The sequence below is a fragment of the Rhinichthys klamathensis genome, unplaced genomic scaffold, assembly GCF_029890125.1.
Source record: "Rhinichthys klamathensis goyatoka isolate OS25496 unplaced genomic scaffold, OSU_Roscu_1.1 h1tg000004l_1, whole genome shotgun sequence".
Lineage (NCBI taxonomy): Eukaryota > Metazoa > Chordata > Actinopteri > Cypriniformes > Leuciscidae > Rhinichthys > Rhinichthys klamathensis.
Window position 1 is genome coordinate 5,829,257 of NW_026606557.1, and position 15,991 is coordinate 5,845,247.

Below are 15,991 nucleotides of genomic sequence, written 5' to 3' on the forward strand. Positions count from 1 at the left end.
TCAGTGTAACCGCGGCCACTGCTGTGATTGGCTGACATGCTTGCATATGAAATAGCTATGTATTACATGTGAAACTCTATCGAATACTTTTACTACAGCTATTATATGTTTTAACTATTACAGCTATCGAGATTAACGAATCCTGAGAAGTTTTTAAAGTATTTAGATCTATTCCCATCACATAAAATGTTGCCGTGATGAGCATTGAGCAGATGACAGTGTGTTGATCGCGAGAATGAAGATCTTATCATTGCAAAGCAGTTTCTGCACTCTCTCTAATGCTTTCACCAATGCAAACACGATGATGTACATACAGTAAGAGCTTCGTTGTGCAGTGTAACGTGTGTCATTGATTTCATAACGAGTTGTCCAGATAAACTCGCGCTGTGTGGAAAGATTGTTCTTTGATCGCTTTCTGTATATAATTTTTTCACAATTTAAATACGATTATTTTCATCCTACTAAAAGAAACGATGTGAAGTTGATATTTTAGTCACTGGCTTGACTTACTGATGATGCATAAACACTAGTATTGAACGATTTTGAGAGAAAGATTACCTGTCTGAATATGAACAATTAGGCTACACATCAGAAATTGTTGCTTGGTAGCTCGATGATTTATTTTCAGACGTTCATCGAGGCCAGCTCTGTATTGGCCCAAGTTGAGGAAACAGTCGTCAGTGAAATGTTTGGACCATACAACACTTTGGGAAGTTGTGTCGGCGCATTTCCAGAGAAAATAAAATGAACCCATTGTTTCTTCAGAGGCTCGGATGAAGGATCCAAAAATACTTTTGTGTTCATGTGTACATCCGAACACTGATCAACTGCCATGCTTCGCTCGTTTGCAAGCCATGATATCTCTCGAGGAAAAACTCAAATCGCGCTCGCGCGTTCGTACTTCCTAGCTCATTTTCTCATGGGCGAGCCAAATTCTCTAGGCGGGCAAAGCAGAGAAAGGGGAGGTTACCTTTCCTCTGTATGACGTCATATGGAGGAGATTCAAGATCAGCCCGTCTGAGCTTTCATTTTCTCAAAGGCAGAGAAAGATAGCCAAAGCTCGGTTTACACCGATTGAAATTTCTAGCCACTTGGGGACCATATACAGGCTAGGGGAACTCGTATTAATGTTAAAAAACCTCAGAAAGTGAAAGTTTTATGTCATGGGACTTTTAAAGGAATAGTTCACCCAAAAAAAAAAAATTCCCATAATTTACTCACTCACAAGCCATCCTAGGTGTGTATGACTTTCTTCTGTCAGCCGAACACAATCGCCCATACGGCTGTTGTCGGAAGCCAGTGTTTATAGTTTTAAATAGATATTTATTTTTCTTACAAAAATGCATCGCTTCACTTCAGAAGGCATTCATTAACCCCCTGCAGTCGTATGGATTACTTTTATGATGAATGGATGTGCTTTTTTGAGCTTCAAAATCTCTGGCTCTATTCAATGCCATTTCAAATCTGGGAAGAGCCAGGATATTATTTAATATAACTCCGATTGTGTTCGGCTGAAAGAAGAAAGTCATATACACCTAGGATGGCTTGAGGGTGAGTAAATGATGGGATCGTTTTTATTTTTGGGTGAACTATTCCTTTAAATACTTGTACACTTTACATTAGCTTTTATATATTTGTTTGTGTATTTGCTTGCCCTTTAATATTTACTTGAAAACACATGCAAAAAGCACCCTTTACTCTAGTACCGAAAGCTAAATGTCATCATTTGAATTCCATTTTATAATATTTATATTAATATTTAACTTTTAAAATAAATGTCCATGTTCCATATAAGTTCGTTTTTGGTTTGGTATGAGAATTGGTATCAAGATTCATGAAATTACACAGACTTTGGTATTGACTACTGAAAGGTATTGTAACAACTCTAATCTCATTACCACTTGTAAGCAAGATATCATCCTTCACCTGTTCTTCCTCTCTCAGGGCGGGCGATTTGAGAAAGGACAGAAGGGAGAGCAAGGTGTCGTTGAACCGGTGAGTGCTGGAGTGTGAAGTTAAACATACTGACTTACAAACATTCACAGGCAATCTAATGCTAATCTCCTTGTGTTTTATACTAACTAGGGCACGTTTTTTGAAGGACCCCCTGGCCCACCAGGACTACCAGTAAGTCAAAGTAGTATTTAAATAATTACCAAAATTATCATAAAACAAGTGATTTCATGTGGTCTTGAAGTGGTGTGTGGGAATTTTTCATTAAAACATATTTGTTTATTCTGTTTATTCTCCAGGGTCTTCCAGGAATTGCTGGCATCACAGGCCCCCCAGGACCCAGCGGAGACCCAGGTGATATGGTGAGTGTCCTCATAATCAGCTGACCCACAAGACCCGGCATGAACCTCGAGCCGAGGACACGCAGGACACATCCAGGGGGATGGGGGAGATGACTGGACTCGTGTTTTGATGGAACAAACCTCACCGATGACTCAGAGCCGCTCGAAGGGACCACCAACCTCTACGGAGACCTTAGGCATCAGGAAGCCATGACTCATCTGATAGTGTGACCTAATTTGCTCTGGACAGTGTGTCTGTTCTTGTAGCGTGACTCACTCTTTACACACGACCCCTTACCAGGGTGAGAGAGACAGCAGACTTCCAACTGCAGTAAAGAGCCTAAATGCATCATTTTTCTCTGGCAGTGGGGATGAAGATAGATTATTCTTTTGTCTCCGCTCAGTTTAGCGCCTCTGGTCGGTTGTGAATCAACTTCTCTCGGGTGTCAGCTTCACAAAAGAGTTGAGTTTTAGTAAAAACATCAGACTAGGCTGAGAAAGCCCGTTCACTTCAGATGTAAGCTCTTTTTGGCCTTGCACGTCTATAGAGGTCTTATAACATTTCCGAAGCTGAAAGACAAAAGAAAATATTCCAGCCGGAGGTATTATCTTTTCTTTTGAAGGTTAAAGAGTTGTGTTGTTAGGAGAGGACTGGTGACTGACAGCTTTGATTAGCTGAGCTCTTACATTTTTTACACCAGGCAAATGTGCACAGTACGCTTTGATAAAGGAATCACGTAAAAAAATAAATAAAAAAATCAATAGGTGTTATATTGCATTCAGGAAACAAGCCAATGGATAGGGAATAACTGAAGAATGCTGTTGCTCATGCAATTGTTTTGTATAGAAATGCTTCATCAATGAACTGAGCTAATTGTCTCTGCTCACACAAGGGTCCGGAGGGACGTCCAGGGCTGCCTGGTGCTGATGGGATACCGGGTCCTCCAGGCACTTTGCTCATGTTACCCGTAAGATGAGATCATTCCTTCAGTAATGCATTTAAACCACTTGCATCACATTAGTAAGAGTTGTTTGCTAGAGGAATATAATTAAAATTTTACATCACAAAACATGAGGCCTGAGCCTCAATAGCATATTTTGGCCACATGGTGGAGCTGTGATATAATCAGTGCCATTAACATTCAGTACATTTCCAATTTTGTGTTCTAAACATGTTAAAATGTATCTTTAATAGTGACTTGCTTAATGTGCATGAAATATTTAGTCAGCAATCTCTTCCCCTCAGTTCCAGTATGGAGGAGACTATCAGAAGGGACCTGTCATATCTGCTCAAGAGGCGGAGGCTCAAGCAATCTTACAACAGACCAAAGTAAGACACCCACATCCAAACTGTCTTTGCCACTTACATATGTGCCCTGGTACTCATTTATCAGTACTATATAGTCAATGATGTTTGCTAACACAATCATCACTTTTGCTGATGCTGATGGGATTTAAACAAACCACTAACCCCAATAATACTGAACTTTGTAGCATACTGCCACCATTTGTGATACAGATATGAATGATTTTCTTAAAAATCATACTTATAATAGTTTGACCTGCAGAAGAAACAATAGATGGAAGAATCCTGTAAACTTGCACTGAAGGATAAAAGCCATATCTAGAGACCAGTTTGGTTATCTTAAAAATGTGCTTCATATAATGTTTTATACCTTGGTCTGTCTGAGAAGTTTGAAACTTTTTCCTGTCTGTTTTTATTTTTTATTTGCTTCTAGTTGTCATTGAAGGGTCCTCCTGGTCCACTAGGTCTCACAGGGAGACCAGGTCCATTGGTAAGAAATCTTTCTCATTTATTTTCAAACTTTTTTTATTTTTTTTAGCACAGCCTATGCGATCTGCTTAAAATTTTGATTGTTTTTTTTTTTGGTTGTTCAGTGGATACTTTCTGTCTTTGAAAATGTATGTTTGTTCCAGGGTCTTCCAGGTCCCAGTGGACTGAAAGGGGACAGTGGAGAGTATGGGCCTGCGGTGAGGACATTTCCTTTTATATTTCCTTTTTACATTCAGTAGCCTTTAAAAAATCCTTGGACTCACCATCTCCATCTCTCTGTCTGTTTATTATTTCTCTTGTTTAAGGGGCCACGTGGGTTGCCAGGTCCTGCTGGTCTTAATGGAAAACCTGGGAAGATGGTAAGACTGAACATCTCACACACTGTGTAACAAAATCAATGGAAGAGTGATCAGAGTTCAAGTGTGATCCATTTAATTAAACTCATCATGAATATGAATTGGGCGATAACAGTTTCTATATTGATGTGCTGTGTTTTTTGGTTCATGAATATTACATAAGCAGTGGAAAGTGGTGCATAGAATATGATGACGAAGTGGTATTCTGTGTTTTATCTTGCAGGGCCGGTCAGGAGCGGATGGAGGTCGAGGGGCTCCTGGAGAGACAGGAGCAAAGGTTATTCACTATATAGTTCCATTAGGACAGTACATGCACAATAATACTAACTTTTGACTTTAACCTATAATAATTAGAACACAGTGATGACGTATTTGTAGGCTAATCTGGAAGTTAGCCTCACCCTGATTCCCTTGACAAAGCCATTTTCCAATGGCTTTTGAATTTCTGCAGAAAATAAGCTCTGGACCAACGAAAGATAATGACTCTTACACGTTTTGTTCATCATGACAATCTTCACAAATGAACAACTTTTATGAATTTTGAAGCCCAATATACTGTACAATAGCCAGAAGGAATGTTTGGCTATTAACAAACGACACCAACCCTTTAAATCTTTATTTTAAAAAGTTTTGGGTTAGGATAGTTTGCAAGAGCGTGAGTATAAACACAATTAGGCTGTAAAAGTAGACTAGTGAGTTGATGAGTTTACCTTTATCCCCAACCCCATTTAACCACTTATTAGCAATCGCCTTTTTCAAGACACATAGAAGCTGAAAAAATAACAAGTGAATGATTACTGATGTATTTTACAGTGGTGGACAGTAACAAATGTTTATTTTTATTTTGGGAAACTATATACCAAAGCATAATATCTTAGTTTTTACTCCAATACATAGTGTCATGAAACTCTAGGTGGCGCAGGCTGATGGGTCCTAAAGTCAACCTGCTTGCAATCACATCCTTTTCTATAGAGAACAGCTGATTGGTTCCTGCACTATCAGTAGCCAATGAGATCGCTGCTCAACCTTCAAATACTTGGTTAGCATTTGCCTTAGGAGTGCAGCGCGCTTTTAGAAACCCTGCACCTTCCCCAGCTCCACCTGTGTAGATCTGCTACAGCTAATTCATGTACGCTATATTGTAGAGTAGCAGCATGTCTTATTTATTTGCTCTGCAGCACCGAGTCGTTTATGTATTGGCAGTAGCAAATCCTGTAATTGCTCTGCAGTAGCAGCAGCATAGCAGATCAATTCTGCCAAGACCAAATATATCAATTACTGTCATATCCATTACCATGCCAAACACTCCAAGACGTGTCATGACAGAACTACATTTCATAAAAACACGTTGCTCCTCTTTTTTTTTTTAAATGAAGAAATTGACACCCGCTCCGAGACGTGATATCAGTATTCGATTTGTGAACGAGCTGATTCTTTTCAATGAAATCGGTTTGCAAATCGCACTCGACGATTAATTCGTGAAATGGACCAATCTGATTGCATCTGTTCTTGTGTCAACTACTTACTGATTCAATGATTTGGTTAGAGCAAATTTCCAGTTCATAATTCACAAGTCTGACTTAAAATGAACCAAGAACAGGAGATCCTCTGAGCTTGAGCACGCGCGTGACTGATGGTACGAAAAGTAAACTACTAATGCGATGCAGAGAGGAGGATAGAGAATATAAAATTGCTAAATAAATAAACATTTATCAATCAGCGCTTTTTACGTTTAATACTAGTTTAATACTTATATTAGTACATTTAACTCTTTCACGTTTTTGTCAAAGACTACATCCAGATCGGATTCAGAACGATGATCAAAACATAGATGGAGTAGATTGAGTCCATCAACACCCCCAATGCTTGCACAGTCCTAAAGCTCGTCCTGCGTTGAAATTTCATTCAGTAACATTAGGCAGTTTTGATGTATGTGCTGTTTAATGTTGATGATCGTGTTATTTTACATATGCATCTGCTTACATATGATATCGCTTATTCCTGCTTCTTCTTCGCACGTGTTTTGATCAGGATATTCAGTACTCTTTCAGAAGATGTGTAATAGCGCCCCCTACCGTATAACAGTGAAAACATGGAAAGCTGGAAAATTCCGGCAATGGTGGGGAAAGAGTTCAAATCAAGCACTTTACTCAACTTAAATTGAAAAGGAACCCTTTATACTTTTACTGGAGTAATATTTTAATGTTATCTGTACTTTTACTCCAGCTAAAATTTCGTACTTCATCTACCACTGGTTTTTTATGTTGTAGTAATAAAATGAAAATGAGCTTGTGTTAGCCGCAAACCTTATTTCAGGAATTTAACCATAAACCCATAAAAAAAAACCCACTGATTTTAGGACAATGGAACCAGAAGTGCAAAAATGCTAATTTACGGGTTTTAGGACTCATTCCCCCAGCACTCTATATGTTGGTGAGTTTGCAGGGGCAACCTCTACAAATATCCAGTTTTTGTGTTTGGTTAGTTAATGTGTGTATGGATTTGCTCAAGTTGTAGATTCAGCTGCCGGAGCTAAATAGGAACACCGGAAACTTTCATTTGACCCTAATAGTTTCGGCCACTGATGGAACCGCTTGCTATTGAGGGCTGTGTTTTATTGTGTGTGCTGACAATAGCAAGCATTCAGCCCTGTCCAGCTGCAAGGCCCGTCAGTAAATAAATCACGCAGAGCTATTTAGCACAACAGCAGTTTGTTTGATGAGGAAGTGTGAGGTACTCCCGCAGCTCTCCGAGTCTCAGCACCGGATGCGGGCTGAGAATCACAGCAGATGGGAAGGTTCCTCTGAGGCAGCCTGTCAAACCCTGCCACATGCCACACACACCTCTGGCCCATGGTCCCTGTTTGCGTCTGTGCGTTTGTGTGTTCGAAGCAAAGCACATGACATTGTGAAAGGACATGGGTTCTGTTCAGTTAATGAAGTGTGCTGGTGGACGTTTGTGTGCTGGTCGATCTTTCTTATGGATCTTTGTCTTTTTTTGCAGGGTGACAGGGGCTTTGATGGACTACCTGGTCTTCCAGGGAACAAAGGACATAGAGTGCGTAGAGAACACCAAATTGCTTAATCAAATCACACAGTCTGTTTACTGCTCAGTCAAGTGTGGCTCTTAGATGTGTCTAAACACTCCGCTTCACTTTAAATAGATCCTCAGATCTATTTTAGACTTCGTATTGTGTGCAATATCACAAATGTGACACTCACGTGAACATTCCTCAGGGAGACGGGGGGAAACCTGGACCCCAAGGTCCACCTGGAGAGCCCGGTCACAAGGTAATACAGATTCGCCTTTTCTTCTATCCGGGATAGAAAATTTCAGAGCTTTGTGCAACCCCCTAAATGAGTCTTTTATCAGATTGCTAATAATCCGTTTAAAGATCGCCTGCACTGCCCCAGGTGTGTACTCGCAAATCGCATGAAAGAGACAAGCTGTGCACTGTGTGGGATGCTCATTATGCAAAGTTAAAAAATGTATGCAGCAGCGATTCACATTGATCACATCTTTCAAGAAAGGGAATATTTTTGCATACATAACCCTTCTGACATCCTTCCTTAAAGACTTAAGGCTGAATCTTAGTGTTTTTTCCACCACAATGAAGACGATTATATTGCCAAACTTCCTATTACAGGGTTCGGATGGGCCTGTTGGACCAAGAGGGCAACCGGGAGAACCTGTGAGTGACGCAACCCGACCCATGGACAGACACACATGCACACAGGCACATAAACACACACACACACACACACACACGTCTCTGACATCCGGTGGGCAGCTCCGTGTCCCTGCTTGGCACTGTCTGATTAACGGTGGCTCAAGCACCATTTAAGTCTCGGCAGGTGAGCTGTGATCCACTGGGGCGCCGGCTGTTTAAATGGATCACCCAGAGCAGTAAGGGACTTGAGCACTATTACAGCTCGGTACAGAGAGAGATGCTGTGGAGATAAATGCGGGGATGGAGATAGATGAGCTGGGAGATTGGTGAATGGAAGAGATGAAATCCTGGCCTGCATGATTATATTTCCATATCAATCACCTCCCTGGAGATCACAGATGTGGCTCTGGAACAGGTGGCTTGGCCGGTGTACAAAGACCAAGACTGACGAAAACAAAACACACACGCCAGCCATGCATACACACACAGACACGCACATACTAGAGGCAAGAGGATACACGCCTATATACACATCAAACTTAAACAGATGTACAGAAGCAGCCTTGTGCATATCCCAAAACTAATCTGTAGTGATATACTGTTCGATCATTACCGCACTTAACCTTGGTGATGCTAATGGGAGTTTCTGATGAGTTTCTGATTGTTTTTCTTTACAGGGGCTAAGAGGACTTGTGGGGCCAAGAGGGCCACCTGGTCCAACTGGGCAGCAGGTACGACAATTACCATCCATCAGAGTTACATAATGGCTAGTTTGCATGCACAACATGGATAGAGGTGTGGTGTTATTTTTAACATTGTGAAGCATAACCTTGTGTTTTACTTCAAGGGAATTCAAGGCGTCGATGGTGTTCAAGGGGCAAAGGGCAACTTGGTGGGTTTGCTATGCTGTTTTCTATGAATGTATTACACAATGTCTGCAGATGAATAAATTCCAGAAAAGAGCAGCAGGAGGCTTAGTGTGGTTCTCCGAAACAACATGTCAGATGTTGTCAGATAAAACCAATCGAGAAATAACCCGGGGAGGGTCTTTTGCACTGGCAGACACAGAGCCCTTGAGAACTGTAGAGTAAGGTTACCTCAAGCCTTCATCTATTCATCTGACATATACTGCCTTCAAGTCATGCTGGAATGATAGAATTTACTAGAGGATTGCACATGAATTGTACCACAATGGTTTAATTACCAGTGGGAAGATGGGATTTTCTTTAAAGCCCTGATTTTTTCAGAGTTGGGGGTGTGTCGATTAAAGAATTATAAGAGAAGCTAATTGATATTGGTTACAAACTGGGGTAATCAACAGCATGACACAGATACCGTTCATAGAGCTCAAATTATTCCTTTACATTTTTATTGTGGATGTTGACTACATTTTAGTTTGTATGCACTGTTGATTAAAATCAGCTATAAAGCCTGGCAGAAAATACGACTCATCTAGCCAGTTTATGAGGCGACAGCTTTGCACAACAAAACTATATTTCCCATCGTTCTCTGTGGCAGCCAGATAGTGATAAAACACATAGTTAAAGCTCCAATAATGCACATACTTTGCCCTTGATTTTGTGGTACTAGCGCTACAAATCTTTTTCAGAAAGTGAAAAAGAGATAATTTAGGCCTACATGAAATAACCAATCTTGACAATATTAACCGTAATAGCCATGATTAGTTTTGCAAACTTGGTAGGAACTGAATGGAGGACTTAAATACTTGATTGTAAAGTCCTAACTTTACCAAAAAAATTGATTATCATCTTCCAAAATGATGGCTCACATCCCCCCCACCCCCTCTTATTTTGCAGGGACCCTCTGGCGAACCTGGACCTTCAGGTCAACAGGGGAACCCAGGCACACAGGTACACATCCATCTTCACTCCAGTGCTGCCTAATGAAACCAAATATGGTTTGAACAAAACCCACACTTTTGCTTTTGAATAATTTTTTATTTATTTTTTATCTTCTTTTTCAGGGCTTCCCTGGTTCGCAGGGGCCTATAGGTCTGCCAGGAGAGAAGGTAAACTCCACAAGTCTTGCTTTATTTCAGTTTTAAAGCACTGACCTTTGACCCTGCGTGTGGATGAGTGAGCATCTTTGTGTGTGTGTGTGTTTGCGCTTTATTCAGATTTCCATATGAAGCTAGACAGATAATCAATAGCAAAACTTTGCATACACATCATGCACACATACAGTACATCTTCTCTCAAATGTGCCTAAGCACATTATGGATATTGATTGCAGTTAACAAGCTGAGCATGCTGGGTATAAAATAGGTTTTGGTTTGTGGTTTGGATCAGAGGATTCAATATTGATCTTGTGTGTGTGTGTGTGTTGTAAACAGGGCCCCGAGGGCAAACCGGGAATGCAGGGCCTTCCTGGGATTGATGGTCCCACAGTAAGTACTGTTCTCCAAAACCATCATAGGACTGAATCATTTTATATATATATTCCTACCAGCCAGCAGGGGGCGCTATGGTGCATACGGCCATGTACATAATGCCAAATTTCACCCTCTACTACAAACATTCCCAATAAATCTTCACAGCATAATTTTCATGCTGAAAAAGTGATGATGCAGAGTCCTTAGTCCAGGCCTGGCCTTTTGTGTTGGCTCATTAGCTCTCTCACAGAAACAGGATGTCCCCTAATCAGCCTGCTGTCATGCTAACACCTGGTTATCTTGTTCAAATCGCAGGGTCATCCTGGAAGAGAGGGTCCCCCTGGGGAGAAGGGACACCAGGTGGGTTACAATCACACACACACACACTGCTGCTCCACTGACCTGAATAAGCGGTGACAATTTGAGGAGGAAACGGAGAGAGCCAAGAGTCTAAATGCGGCACCACACAAAAAGCGCTGCCCAGTTCTCGGTCCCCTCTGTCTGAAGCCTTTTGTTACAGGCGATCCAGCTGCAGTAGCTAAATTATCACCGGTCACATCACAGCGTTCTTTTATGCGAGCGCTATTGCAGTAAAAAGAGTCAAGCCATCCTCATTGTGCGCTCATTGTTTCATTTTCACCACGAACCCTCTCGCTACATCTTCAGCGCTGAGGATTCATTCTAGAGTTTGTCGTCAGCACACAAGCGCTGCAATAGTTCAATCGTAGATTAATGACAGGGTATTGTTAGTGCCTGAACACTATACTGACACACGGTCTCTTCTTCTATTCAGGGTTTATCAGGAGCACAAGGGCCGATCGGATATCCCGGGCCCCGTGGAGTGAAGGTGAGCAGTTTTGAGATTGCAGCTTGTTCGGTTAGGTGCAAAGACACTCAAAGACGTTTGGACTAGGATGGCGGACTTTTGATTGACAGTCCGACTTTGGGTGAATGGCAGACAACTGGCTCAGGTAGATCAGTTTAATTCTCTCTGGGAAAACCCTTGACAGTGCAAAGCACTCGTGATGGACAGTCGAAAACACTACAAGGAGGAAAACGAAACCTGTCGGGGCTTGTTTGTGTGGAAGTGTGTGATGCCCTCAGCATGTGGTCAAAGAATAAATAACGGGTTTATACTTTGATGGTGTCATCCAGATTATTATCGTCTGCATCTATGTTCTGTCACAATGGAGTTTATATTTGTAGCGGTATATGTCTTACCTCGAGCATTTTGCAAGCTGTGAATTTTATTACTTTAAACAGTAAGTGCTGGTATACTGATGTCAAGACATCATTTCTGAGATTCTGTCTTTCAGGTGAACGTTTCCTATCTGAGGTTTGGAGATTGTGCAGAGATCCCTGCGGCACACACTGATACATTTTGTCCTTTTTTTTAACAGGGCGCAGATGGGGTGAGGGGACTGATGGGTAGCAAGGGGGAGAAGGTGAGAGAGAGAACAAAAATCAGCTTGTTTTCTCATAACAAAGCCAAGGGAAAAGAAGACAACAAGTTCAGTTATCAGTGTGGAGATAAGGCACAGTGTTTACTGATAGTGGCTTCACTTGATGTATGATTTTCTCTGCCGCTTCTTGGGTGTGTCTATGTTTTCATGTGTGTGGAGAAACTTGAAGGTGGTTCGGTCTAATTGAATTCCTTTTGTCTGCTACAGGGTGAAGATGGTTTCCCTGGGGCCAAGGGTGAAATGGGCATTAAAGGAGACAGAGTGAGTATTTCCATTCAGTCAGAATAGGCCATAATTAGTAGTGCTTGCAAAGACAAACATCATTATTATTATTATTGCTCGTATTTATTTTAACCAACCACCCACCCCCTAGTATAACACTATAATGTGTAAGTTGTCCAAAACATTTCTGCTAAGAGCACAAAATACACTTCATACCAAGCAGCTTGTTGAGTAAAGGTACTTTGTTGTATTTTAAAGCCATCAAACGTAAAATTTATTCCAAAAACAGGCAAAAACCCGTTAAGGGAGCATCCCAAGCCATATCCAGGGATAGAATATCATAGACACAATTGGACTGTATTAACTTGGGCCAACACCTTTTAACCACCCATAGATGGCATGATGTAGATTTTATAGTAACTGTGTCATTGTGCATGCTTAGGGTGATAATGGGGGTTCTGGAAATCGTGGTGAAGACGGTCCAGAGGGGCCGAAGGGTCAGTCAGGACCCCTGGGAGAGTCTGGACCTGCGGGTATTGCTGGAGAAAAGGTAATTGCTGTTTCTATACCAACAGTCTATTGAGCATTGTTTATATTCCGATTATTTTCTTTAGTTTTCTGACGACTCATTCCATGTGCAGGGCAAACTTGGAGTTCCGGGATTGCCTGGATATCCCGGCAGGCAGGGGTCCAAGGTAAAGCATCATCATTGAAATTACAATAACCCGATTTTTACACTGAATTCTGAAAGCCGCGGGTCTCAGTCACGGTATATTAATATTTCCATATTACCTCTTTACTGAGGATGATTAATGGCCATTTAGAGGGTGTTTTATTAATAGCTTATCTGAAGCTACAATTATTATTTGGCTTATTTATGGTAATTGGACTTCAGAGGTTAATTTGTGGTTAATTAAATGTAGAGATTGATTAATGAATGGAATGTGGTAATTGATTAACCTTTGCATTTGTCCACAGGGATCAGTGGGCTTTTCTGGAACAGCTGGGGTGGAAGGAGAGAAAGGAAAGAGGGTGAGAGGCCAGTGCCACTGTACACTGTCCGAGGGATTACACACACCCTGCTGCATTCATTTTTTTTAATAAGCCTTTTTTTACAGGGACCTGCTGGACAGGCCGGTGCCGATGGCGAAAGAGGTCCAAATGTAAGTCTTTAGCATGCTAATGAAATGTGACACCTCAGCACATGCAGGGATTAATGAGGGAACAGCCAATGATAATTGATTGAACAATCATTTTAATCATACATTCTTTATAAGCATATTTGCGTGTTTGGTTCCTATTGTTTGCAGGGTGCACGTGGGGGAAGAGGAGCACGAGGACCAACAGGGAAGCCAGGAGCCAAGGTAAGAAAGACATCCTCATACAGATAATGATCCTATAGAAGCCCTTTTAAAAAAGATTGTGATGTCCCTTTGTCTTATGCTCAGGGCTCCGCTGGTCATGACGGGGCACAAGGTGCCACAGGAGAGAGAGTATGTTATCTATTACAATTCTCCTCATATTACACGGTCAATCTACCAGACTAATGTGAGATTTCACATTTCTTTTCATTGCCGGAGATAAATGAATAATAGCGCTTCTTCCGCTCTGCTTTAGGGCCCTCAAGGACCACAAGGACGCAATGGAGAGGCCGGGCCAAAGGGACCAAATGTAAGTGACCAGTAAAGAAAGAAAACTCTTTGAGAGAATGAAAACTCTTACATGTTTTGTTCTTTCTTTCCAGGGCCCTGCGGGAAAGGACGGGTTGCCAGGTCACCCAGGTCAACGAGGAGAGCCAGTGAGTCAGTTTATATTTTTAAAATAATCATTTCAAAGAAAGATAACCATGGTCATGTCCCAAATGGCGCATTTGATGTGACTTGAGCACCCCTCTGAATCCCTAAATGACCAAATAAGACAGTTTATGGGTCTTGTGGACTTTAGTAAAGACCCTGAGACCACAGTGTGTGTGTCCCCTTTGTTATTTAATGACTTCGAGTGCTGGTAAGAGCCACTATGTACCCTTAATGCCGAGCTAGTGCAGACTCCACTGCAAACTACTACAGTCTATGCGGCATCACTGTGCAAGTGTAGGGCCTGTTTAACCTTCCATTTCTATATGAATTCCCATAACTAGATACACTGAATAGTAATTTGTTTTTTATAAACAATAGGAAAAGCAATTTTGCAAGCTAAGACCAGCCGGTTTTGCTTCTGAAATAGTTTTTTTGAATGTTCACATAACATTTTTTTCATACAGGGATTTCAAGGAAAGACGGGTCCCCCCGGGCCTGCTGGAGTGGTTGGACCACAGGTGAGTTGATCATACTGGCTTGGGGCCCTATTTTAACGATCTAAGCACATGGTCTAAAGCGCACGGCCCCAGTGCAGGTGGGCGTGTCCGAATCCACTTTTGCTAGTTCAACGACGGGAAAAGTAGTCGGCGTGCCAGGCGCATGGTCTAAAAGGGTTGTCCCTATTCTCTTAATAAGTAATGGGTGTGTTTTGGGCGTAACGTGCAATGAACTAATCAGAGTCTCATCTCCCATTCCCTTTAAAAGCCAATTGCGCTCGCTCCATGGCGTATTCGCTATTTACATGGTGAAATTTGCAAGCGAAAAAAGCTTTGCAAGCTTCTCTAGCGAGGGAACGGATCTGCTCTACAGACCATCTACGGGACAAAGTGTACACATGTTGTGGATCCGCCTATAGGTGCACATTACTAACGCGCTCTTTAAATGAAAAAAAAAATGTATGCAGTCTATTTCAGTTTCCTCAAAATAGCAACGCGCCAACAATGCGCCTGAACACACCTCGTTTTCAGACCAGCGCGCCCATGGGCGTACAAATGGGTGCAAATGCATTTGCTATTTAAACAACGTGGCGCAGGACGTGAAAATTATAACTGCGTCTGGCTGAAACTAGCAAAAAACACTTGCGTTGTGCCTGGCACTGCATTGCACCGGGTGTTATGACAAGGTCCTTTTTTTCAGTTCCATGAAACTATTCAACATTTATAAATGTTTGATCTGATCCAATAAAGCTGTCTTATCTCCTATTCCAGGGAAAAACTGGGGAGACTGGACCCACTGGTGACAGGGGACACCCAGGTGCCCCAGGACCCCCTGGAGAGCAAGGTCTGCCAGGAGCTGCTGGCAAAGAGGGAACCAAGGTTAGATATCAGCATTAGAATCAACATCATCATCAGGAAACACACCAAACACATTCATCTTGTTATAAGTTACATCGCTCACTACACTCCATATGTTTCTGCTCATTCAATATGAATAGAGCTCCCAGCATGACTCGGTGCCTATAAAGAATGATGGATGACTCCTAATGAGTGAGAGAGTTGTGGAAACAGAGATCCATCTTTCTGTGTTCTCTGTTCTCCAGGGAGATCCAGGCCCCGCAGGGCTCCCCGGGAAGAGTGGTCCTGCTGGTCGTCGTGGATTCAGAGGAGAAAGAGGCTTACCTGGCACTCCGGTAACGTACCTCAGCATATCTGAGCGAATATCTTCTCAGAATCCCCACTGTGATGGCTGCTGCCTTTACATACCTGACAACTGTTCCAGTATGAAAGCAGGCTTTGAACAAATACGCAGATAGCAGTTGCTGTAGGATTTTTTGACATGTGGATTCTCAGCTTCCCTTTTTTTACATTCATGGTTTATTAGGGTACTGATGGTCTGAAGGGTGGAGAAGGCCCCCCTGGTGTTGCAGGACCAATTGTAAGTGATTTCCAATTGTCATACCTCTTGATTTTCCTTATTATAGTTCACCTAACTAAAATGTTGCA

General features: G+C 41.9%; 1 protein-coding gene across 2 annotated transcripts in view; it reads left to right on the plus strand.

The window, feature by feature from the left end:
- Window positions 1–15,991, plus strand: part of col5a3a (collagen, type V, alpha 3a) — a 62,228-nt gene that overhangs the window by 33,751 nt on the left and 12,486 nt on the right. For both annotated transcript variants that reach the window (XM_056252591.1, XM_056252594.1), the window contains 33 exons: window positions 1,945–1,995; window positions 2,086–2,127; window positions 2,253–2,315; window positions 3,188–3,262; window positions 3,541–3,624; window positions 4,034–4,090; window positions 4,233–4,286; window positions 4,395–4,448; window positions 4,669–4,722; window positions 7,449–7,502; window positions 7,682–7,735; window positions 8,092–8,136; window positions 8,793–8,846; window positions 8,963–9,007; window positions 9,933–9,986; window positions 10,100–10,144; window positions 10,469–10,522; window positions 10,823–10,867; window positions 11,301–11,354; window positions 11,908–11,952; window positions 12,178–12,231; window positions 12,635–12,742; window positions 12,834–12,887; window positions 13,171–13,224; window positions 13,311–13,355; window positions 13,503–13,556; window positions 13,641–13,685; window positions 13,810–13,863; window positions 13,937–13,990; window positions 14,453–14,506; window positions 15,257–15,364; window positions 15,589–15,678; window positions 15,870–15,923. In XM_056252591.1, coding sequence (XP_056108566.1) covers window positions 1,945–1,995; window positions 2,086–2,127; window positions 2,253–2,315; window positions 3,188–3,262; window positions 3,541–3,624; window positions 4,034–4,090; window positions 4,233–4,286; window positions 4,395–4,448; window positions 4,669–4,722; window positions 7,449–7,502; window positions 7,682–7,735; window positions 8,092–8,136; window positions 8,793–8,846; window positions 8,963–9,007; window positions 9,933–9,986; window positions 10,100–10,144; window positions 10,469–10,522; window positions 10,823–10,867; window positions 11,301–11,354; window positions 11,908–11,952; window positions 12,178–12,231; window positions 12,635–12,742; window positions 12,834–12,887; window positions 13,171–13,224; window positions 13,311–13,355; window positions 13,503–13,556; window positions 13,641–13,685; window positions 13,810–13,863; window positions 13,937–13,990; window positions 14,453–14,506; window positions 15,257–15,364; window positions 15,589–15,678; window positions 15,870–15,923 — 1,911 coding nt within the window. The remainder of the gene's footprint in view (window positions 1–1,944; window positions 1,996–2,085; window positions 2,128–2,252; window positions 2,316–3,187; window positions 3,263–3,540; window positions 3,625–4,033; window positions 4,091–4,232; window positions 4,287–4,394; window positions 4,449–4,668; window positions 4,723–7,448; window positions 7,503–7,681; window positions 7,736–8,091; window positions 8,137–8,792; window positions 8,847–8,962; window positions 9,008–9,932; window positions 9,987–10,099; window positions 10,145–10,468; window positions 10,523–10,822; window positions 10,868–11,300; window positions 11,355–11,907; window positions 11,953–12,177; window positions 12,232–12,634; window positions 12,743–12,833; window positions 12,888–13,170; window positions 13,225–13,310; window positions 13,356–13,502; window positions 13,557–13,640; window positions 13,686–13,809; window positions 13,864–13,936; window positions 13,991–14,452; window positions 14,507–15,256; window positions 15,365–15,588; window positions 15,679–15,869; window positions 15,924–15,991) is intronic.